At 42.6% G+C, this 9,113-nt stretch overlaps 1 protein-coding gene across 1 annotated transcript in view; it reads right to left on the reverse strand.

Moving 5' to 3' along the window:
• Positions 1-3,511, reverse strand: part of LOC138948459 (alpha-tubulin N-acetyltransferase-like) — a 26,557-nt gene extending 23,046 nt beyond the window's left edge. The window contains exons 1-4 of the mRNA XM_070320009.1: positions 3,332-3,511; positions 2,947-3,010; positions 2,190-2,281; positions 234-405 (exon numbers count right to left, since the gene is read on the reverse strand). Coding sequence (XP_070176110.1) covers positions 234-405; positions 2,190-2,281; positions 2,947-3,010; positions 3,332-3,423 — 420 coding nt within the window. The 5' untranslated portion in view covers positions 3,424-3,511. The remainder of the gene's footprint in view (positions 1-233; positions 406-2,189; positions 2,282-2,946; positions 3,011-3,331) is intronic.
• Between the last annotated feature and the right edge of the window lie 5,602 nt (positions 3,512-9,113).

Consider the following 9,113-nt stretch of genomic DNA (forward strand, 5'->3'; position numbering starts at 1 on the left):
GTCTTGACCTCAAGATGTGGGCAGTTATAGTGTTGTGAAGTAAGCACACTATTGAGTTGTGATTCTAACATGTTGACAGTCTCACCGAGTCTTGACCTCAAGATGTGGGCACAGTTTGATTGTTGTGAAGTAAGCACACTATTGAGTTGTGATTCTAACATGTTGACAGTCTAACCGAGTCTTGACCTCAAGATGTGGGCAGTTTGAGTGTTGTGGATTTATCTGCCACTGACCTTGAGCATGAAGTCGAAGAGGCGACGCCCACACCCCATCCTCTGTCGTGACTCATGCACGTAGAAGTCTAGGATGCAGAGAGGGTTCATCTCCCACTGTTGCCCATGGCGATCGTACACAAACAGTCGCTTCCTCCCAATCTTCAGAATGCCCACCGCGGCACCAAGACCTCTGAAACAGGGAACACATAAAGTGTCATTCTTTTGTTCACAATATTCTGCACATAACACACAACTGTCAGGAAACACTTCTTCTTATTCTTCGTTCGTGGGCTGAAACTCCCACGTACACTCGTTTTTTTTGTGGAATTGTACGTGTATGACCGTTTTTTACCCCGCCATTTAGGCAGCCATACGCCGTTTTCGGAGGAAGCATGCTGGGTATTTTCTTGTTTCTATAACCCACCGAACTCTGACATGGATTACAGGATCTTTTTCGTGCGCACTTGGTCTTGTGCTTGCGTGTACACACGGGGGTGTTCGGACACCGAGGAGAGTCTGCACACAAAGTTGACTCTGAGAAATAAATCTCTCGCCGAACGTAGGGACGAACTCACGCTGACAGCGGCCGACTGGATACAAATCCAGCGCGCTACTGAATGAGCTACGTCCCCGCCCTCAGGAAACATTGATCTGAAAGGAAGTTTGAGAGACCTCAAACAGCAATAACAGAAGCCTATAGTCCTCCTCTTCCCCCTCCGCTCTTTCAAAGACACTTAATTCCTTCCCATCACAAAAAGTATCAACATGCATACAAACTTTGTGAATATATATATATGAATTGTATAATAAATTCTACACACAATGTCTGTTTTCCTTCATGTAAAAAATAGGAATATTTGTGTTGAAGAGTGTGATCGACAAAACATGAATGAGGACAAAGAGTAAATCCTACAGTGGAACCCCCTTTTAAGACCTTCATAAATCTGAGAAAATCAGGTCTTAACAAGTCGCGTAAGGCGAAATAACAACATTTAGTCAAGATGTCAAACTCACAGAATGAAACTGAACGCACTGCTTTTTTCACCAAGACCACATACTCGTAGTTTTGTCAGTCCACCGCTCGTGGCAAAGGCAGTGAAATCGACAAGCCATGCAGAATAGTGCGGAAGTGGTTGCGCTGAGCAGGATAACACGCTTTTCTGTATGTCTATTCTTTTTAGCTTACTGAGTTTGTTTTTAATCCAAACATATCATATCTATATGTTTTTGGAATCAGGAACCGACAAGGAATAAGATGAAATTGTTTTTAAATCGATTTTGGAAAATTAATTTTAATCATAATTTTCATATTTTTAATTTTCAGAGCTTGTTTGTAATCCAAATATAACATATGTATATGTTTTTGGAATCAGACAATGACGAAGAATAAGATGAAATTATTTTTGGATCGTTTAATAAAAAATTATTTTAATTACAAGTTTCCGATTTTTAATGACCAAACTCATTTATTAGTTTTTAAGCCACCAAGCTGGAATGCCAAACCAATGTCCGGCCTTCGTCAAAAATTGCTAAATAAATTTCAATAAATTTGATTGAAAAATGAGGGTGTGACAGTGCCGCCTCAACTTTTACAAAAAGCCGGATATGACGTCATCAAAGGTATTTATCGAAAAAAAGAAAAAAACGTCCGGGGATATCATACCCAGGAACTCTCATGTCAAATTTCATAAAGATAGGTCCAGTAGTTTAGTCTGAATCGCTCTACACACACAGACACACACACACACACACACACACACATACACCACAACCCTCGTCTCGATTCCCCCCTCTACGTTAAAACATTTAGTCAAAACTTGACTAAATATAAAAAGGTGGGGGTCTTACAATGGAGGTAAATTTACAGAGGTTATGAACAGAATGTCTGAGAAAACAAGGTGTTAAAAGGGAGGAAGTCTTTAATTGGGGGTCTTAAAAGGGGGTTCCACTGTATGACAAGTGAAGAGTTCTCACTCTTTGCCCTCCGGGTCTGTCATGACGTAGAGATGGTGATCCGACAGTTCCAGCTTCCTGCCCGTCGTGATTGCTCCTGGAAGACCCTGCGCCTGCATGTACACACACACACATAATCAAGTTAAACATGCACATAAACTGTCTGTGACACACATAATCTTAAACATGCACACACACTGTGACACACATAATCATAAACATGCACAAACACATAATCATAAACATGTATACACACTGTGACACATATAATCATAAACAAAACATGCACACACACTGTGACACACATGATCTTAAACATGCAAACTCACACACATAATCATAAACATGCACACACACACACACATAATCTTAAACATGCACACACGCACACATAATCTTAAACACACACACATCACCCCACATCCATACATATATTATAAATATATACGGGCGCGCGAACATACACATGAAAAAACAAAAAAAAGAACACATGAGCAGGATAATGTATACACAGACACACACATATATATATAGACACAAGCACTCATGCACACTCTCACACACACACACAAAGTTGTGTCAACTTCAAAGCCAAGCAGTTGAAAGGTCGTTATAGTAAAGAGAGAAACGGAGGATAAAAATATAAAGTTGATTGCAAAATGTGGTTCTCTGCTTTCATGACAGAAAAATCAATGTATGGACACATAATCAAGTTTCTTTCACTGATAGCACAGCAAACTTTTTTGTCAAAACACAAAAGTAAAACCAGTTCCCCCACCTTTGCCGAGGCGTCTCCCATTGTGTCGATGATTTCAAACAGGCGTTGGCGGGCATCTTGATACCTGCAATCAAAACATTGAACAAACAACTAATTCATAGCCCTTCTGAAAACAAATGTAATTAATTGAATTTAATTAGTTAATTTAACTGCCTAATTTAACACTGAACATCTTTCCGCCTCCTTTTGTAGTAGTATAAAAACTAAAAGTGTCCAGAACACATTTTCAGAAGTCCAATTACTGGAGCAAAAATGGAAGTGTGATTTGCTTTGGTTCCAGTCACTGTAAATCTTATTTCTTAATTTGATAAATCTGCTTGCACTTAGAATTAAATGTAGTACTTTTGTGGCCTTGGTTTTCAAACTACAATGCAAAACAACCTACCTTGCGCCTGCATTTCTGCAGACCTGCAATCGACTATCCACCTTTGTGATGACATCTTTCAAGATAATATTTACACTGAAGTTAAATTCCATGTCTGAACAGTCTCTACAAAAGGTTCTTTAGGTGGAATGTTCTTATTTGTAAAGCAAGTGTTAGGAACTTCTCACGTCGGTCGCCATGTTTACTTCTCTATGAAAACATAGTAGTCGCGCAGATAATATCAGTAGTGTAATATTTGTAAAAGAAATAAAACAACCTCAAATATTTTAGAAGGAAATCGAAATTTGTTTTAAATAATTCTTTAAAAGATATATACAGGTTTTTTGTATATTATGTTTTGCGTAATATTGTTAACACGCCAAGACATTTAGTGTGGAACAGTTGCAGTCTTGGCGAACCCAGTTTCGATTTTTCAGACTGATCTATCCACCCAAAACGAACGAAGAAATGACAAAAGCTTTAAAAACAAGAAATTCCTCCGAGGTAGGAAAAACACCCCCGTCCTTACCATTCTCACTGCCACCAACTGAGAAGGTTATTTCCCTTTGACCATTAATATGTCCCTCTATAAGTCCTTGTAGAATCTTAATCCACCAATAACTCCCTAACCGTGTGTTTGACTGGTCCCAATTTTTGTAAGGACCGTCTCAGGAATGTATAGAACCTGTTCACCAAGTTTGGTGACGATCGGTCGGTTCATTCTTGAGATCTATATGCGAACACAAACAAACAAACAAACAAACACATCGACCGAATCCTATACACACCCCTAGACCGGGGGTGTAAAAAGTTGTTCAGTGCCAGGTTCATAATTTCAAACAAAGAAAGCCAACGCCAATAGACCTTTTCGGTATCTGACAGGAGCTCTCGCGAGACACGCTCTTTGTTATGCTTTGAACATCGCCGGCGAGAACTTCGAACCTTGGCTTGTGCAGCTCGCACGAGATCGCTGTACTGCATGCTTTGCTATGCTCTGAAGTTTGCGAGAGATTACGAGAGCTTGGAATACCGATAGGCAGGGCCGGACTACCGGGGGGGGGGGGGGGGGGTTATGGGGGTTGCGCAACCCCCCCCCCCCCCCCTAGCCTAAACATGTACCTTACTTATTTAATTTTTTTTATTATTGCTTATTTTATGCCGTTTCATGCAAGGAGCGACCATTTTCCTATCTCAGAATATGACCTACCCGTCAGCTTCAGGGGGCTTCGCCCCCTGACCCCCACAACGAGGGGGTGGGTGGGTGGGTTCTGGGGTTTTCGGACCCCCCCCCCCCCCCCAGCCAAAAAATAAAAATATTGAATGAGGTATGCATTTCTTTATTTTACATTGAGTTTCAATTTTTGGGGTGACAAAATCTGCTGCCTGAAACTGGTAATGATCATCCTCAGAATGCACCAGATTGCACCATTTTGCATCCTTTTTTTCAAAATTTTCCGGGGGTGCATGCCCCCGGACCCCCCTAGCAAGCTAGGCGCTTCGCGCCGTCGGCTCCGCGCTTCGCGCCTTCACACACATATCTTCACAATATACTTTTGAAAAAAACCAGTCATAAAATGAGCTGATCCGCCCCTGCCGCCAGGGGGAACATCCCCCTGGGCCACCACTGGCAACCCCCCCCCCCCCCCTCCTCTTCGCCTAGTCCGGCCCTGGATAGGGTCTATTATGATAGCAGGAAAAGTCTCAGTAAAAAAAAAAAAAAAAAAGTCTCAGTTGCATTCGCGATGTTTATATTCGGCCGGTCAGCGGGCACTGTCAATAAGCGATAAATGTAGAAGGAGTTGCTTCCCTTGCAGCAACTTCACACACTCATCTAAAAATAATAGATCAGCGACGGTCTCTCAGTCGTACGGTGTGTGTGTCACGCGTGTACTGATGTGTGTGCCGTGTCAGTGTGTGTGTGTGTGTGTGTGTGTGTGTGCCTGTGTGTGTTTGTTTGCCAGTGAGTGTGTCATCCAGGTGTGTGTGTGTGTGCCGTCAGTGTATGTGTGTGTGCCGGTGTGTGTGTGTCCCGTGTCACGTGTGTATCTGTATCTGTATCTGTGGGTTACGTCGCTAGCATCCAGATTGCTGGCTTTGGCGCGACGGGTGGGTGTGCGCAGCGACGTCGTTTATCGGCGGCTGGTAGTCTGAGCGCCGCCTTGAATGCCTCAGTAGAGGCTGAGTGGACAACTATGTTGTCCAGGTGATTCCACTCTATTGTGGATCGTGGGAAGAACGACTGTTTGTATTGTTCAGTGTTGCAGCGTGGTACAGCGAAACACCTGTCGTTGTTTTTTTATGTAATTGTCTATGGGGTTGCTACCAACGTAGTCTGCTGTTTGTCTTCTGGGTCGGATCATGCGGCCAGCACGTTGAGGGGTCAGGAATTTGTCTGGAGGCATTGCCGGTGTGACGTTTTCATCTTTCGCCGTGTTGATATTTCGCTTCTCGGCCTCGTTGATCTAGTATAAACTCTACACTGAACAAAAAAACACCCTTCGATAGTACTGATAATGAGCGACCTTGTGTACCTTACATTCATGGGGCCAAATTTGTCCAACCAATTTGTTTTATTTAACTTAGAAATTTGATTCATCCTAAAATGTTTCCTTCTTACTCAAGGGACGTAACCACTCAGTACACGTTTTCGAAGAATTCGATTTTGGGGTTGAAATCTATTAAATTTTACCACCAATTTTCTTCACATGCAAGAAACTGACATGCTTTTCGTCCTTAAATAATTTCACTTCTTAATTTTTACCACGAAACATTTCAGTCTTGAGTATATGTCGAGGGGGAAATATGTACACAGGCGAAAGATGAAATCGTGACAGGTTGCCTGGATGTTGCAGGGCCGGACTACCGGGGGGAGGGGGGGGGGGGGGGGGTTATGGGGGTTGCGCAACCCCCCCCCTAGCCTAAACATGTACCTTACTTATTTTTTTTATTTTTTATTATTGCTTATTTTATGCCGTTTCATGCAAGGAGCGACCATTTTCCTATCTCAGAATATGACCTACCCATCAGCTTCAGGGGGCTTCGCCCCCTGACCCCCACAACAAGGGGGGGGTTCTAGGGTTTCCGGACCCCCCCCCCCCCCCCAGCCAAATAAAAAAAAATATTGAATGAGGTATGCATTTCTTTATTTTACATTGAGTTTCAATTTTTGGGGTATTAATCAGTGACAAAATCTGCTGCCTGAAACTGATAATGATCATCCTCAGAATGCACCAGATTGCACCATTTTGCATCCTTTTTTTCAAAATTTTCCGGGGGGGCATGCCCCCGGACCCCCCTGGCAAGCTAGGCGCTTTTGCGCCGTCGGCCCCGCGCTTCGCGCCTTCACACCCATATCTTCACAATATACTTTTGAAAAAAACCACCCATAAAATGAACTGATCCGCCCCTGCCGCCAGGGGGGACATCCCCCTGGGCCACCACTGGCAACCCCCCCCCCCCCCCCCCCTCCTCTTCGCCTAGTCCGGCCCTGTGTTGGGGTTATTTGTTTGTATGTGTGACGGTTGTCTGGGTGTTTGGGTTTGTTCGCTGGTTCTTGGGGTTTGTTCGCTGGGTGTTTTGGTTTGTTCGTTGTGTGTATATTCCGCGTTGGCTGGATATTTCGGTTTGTTCTTTATGGCCCGGGTGTGTTCGTTGGCTGGGTGTTGTGGTTATAAGTTGTTCAGTTGACTGTTTTGTTTTGCTGTTTGTGTGTGTGTGTGTGTGTGTGTGTGCCGTACATGTAAGTGTGTGTGTGTGTGTCTCTCACTCTCTCTCTCTCTCTCCGGCTCTCTCTCTCTCTCTCTCTGTTTCTGTCTCTCTCTGTTTCTGTCTGTCTACTCTATCTCTCTCTCTCTCTCTCTCAGTATATCTGTCTCTCACCGTCTTCCTCCGCTTTGAGCCCTGTTTTGCCTTTCAGTGAAAGAGGTGTGTGTGTGTGTGCGTGTGTGTGTGTGTGTCAGTGTGTGTGTGTGTGTGTATATAATGCCATTCAACTGTGTGACGATAAATGTACACCTGCGTGCGACAGCGTGCGTGCGTTGCGTGTGTCAGTGTGTGTGTGTGTGTGTGAGTCGGCAAATGTTATTTTACGAGGGTTGTGGCGTAACTCAGCAATACACAGAGAGAGATGAGAGAGAGAGAGAGAGAGAGAGATTGATTGATTGATTGATTAAACTTTATTACAGAAGGATGGAGATTTTAGGCGTTGCCTAGTCTTACAATCTGTCCTTGCTAACTAACATGAATACAAAACAGACATGAAAACATTATAAGAGCAAAAGAGGTTGACAGCAAAAATAATCGTACATATGATAATAAATGGCATTTAAAGGCAAAGAAAAAGTTATAGTATTTGATACTATTAAATACAATAACAGCAATAGAAATATGAAAATAGAAATAATGGTAATGATGATGATGTCATAACGATAATAACAAACAAACAACAACAACAAAAAATCCCGAGCACTAGAAACATATGGTCCAAATGAAACAACAACGGCGAGCAAGCAAAATAACAAACAGTAAGTCATTTGTATTTTACAAAAAATACCGACAACATAGCAAAAGGAAGAAAAGAACTACAACAAAGGATATACCAACACAACAGTAACAACAGAAACAGCAACCCTGAAAAGAGACTGCTATAAGATAACCGGTATGTATGATAACATTAGGACGGTTTAATACATCGGAGTAAACCCATTTTGAATCACCACTAGGTTACGATAACGGTGGAACGCTCCACTTGGAATCAGATTTGAAACAAATGTCTGTGTATTTGCTTTTTAAAGGCTTTGACTGATGGAATATATTTTAATGCTGTTGGAAGTGAATTCCACACTGATGACCCTGAAAATGCAAGACTAGACTAACTTGTCAGTACAAATCTAGTCGGGGGCGAGGTGGAATGAATTTACTAGAACCATACCTGTTGGTTGCTTTTTGAAACAGCGACAGAATGTACTCTGGGACTTCCTTGTTCATAACTCTAAACATGAATAATGATTTATTCAGTTTAAGCTGCTGGTTCAACGGAAGGAGGACGAGCAGTATCAGTTTTTCGTCAGTATAGTGATCACCGATCGATGAGTTAGGCATCATAAGTTTAGCTGCACGACGATGGAGAGAATTCAGTTTGATCATGTGAACATCACTGCAGTTGTCCCATAACGTAGAAGCATAACTTAAATGCGAAAGAATGTGTGCATGGTAAAATAATTTAAGAACTGAAGTGTCGACATAATATCGTAGCTGCGAGAATAAGAACATGTTTCTCGACAGCGTTTTGTTTATATTGTTTAAAAGAGAGAGAGAGAGAGAGAGAGAGAGAGAGAGAGAGAGAGAGAGAGAGAGAGAGAGAGAGAGAGAGAGAGAGAGAGAGAGAGAGAGAGAGAGAGAATGTTGATAAAAACAGGGAAAATAGAGCAACCTGGTGCAATTTGAGCCATCATTTTTTTTTCTTTTTTTGTAGTTAAAGCTTGGAAACCCCCCGGAAACCCCCCTGGATCCGCCCCTGAACAACAAAAGAAGACAGTCAAACTTGAGAAAAATCAATTCTACTGTTGTGTACAAGTGAATGAAATACTACTTTACTAGTGAGATACGACTTCTGACTTGTGCGAATAGCTTGCTCTGAGCACCTGAGTCAGTACCACAGAGTATAGAATCTCTGTGGTCAGTCAGGGCCGGACTACCGGGGGGGTTATGGGGGTTGCGCAACCCCCCCCCCCCCCCAGCCTAAACATGTACCTCACTTATTTAAAACATTTTTTATTGTTTATTTTATGCCGTTTCATGCAAG

This window comes from Littorina saxatilis, linkage group LG15 (genome assembly GCF_037325665.1).
Source record: "Littorina saxatilis isolate snail1 linkage group LG15, US_GU_Lsax_2.0, whole genome shotgun sequence".
NCBI lineage: Eukaryota > Metazoa > Mollusca > Gastropoda > Littorinimorpha > Littorinidae > Littorina > Littorina saxatilis.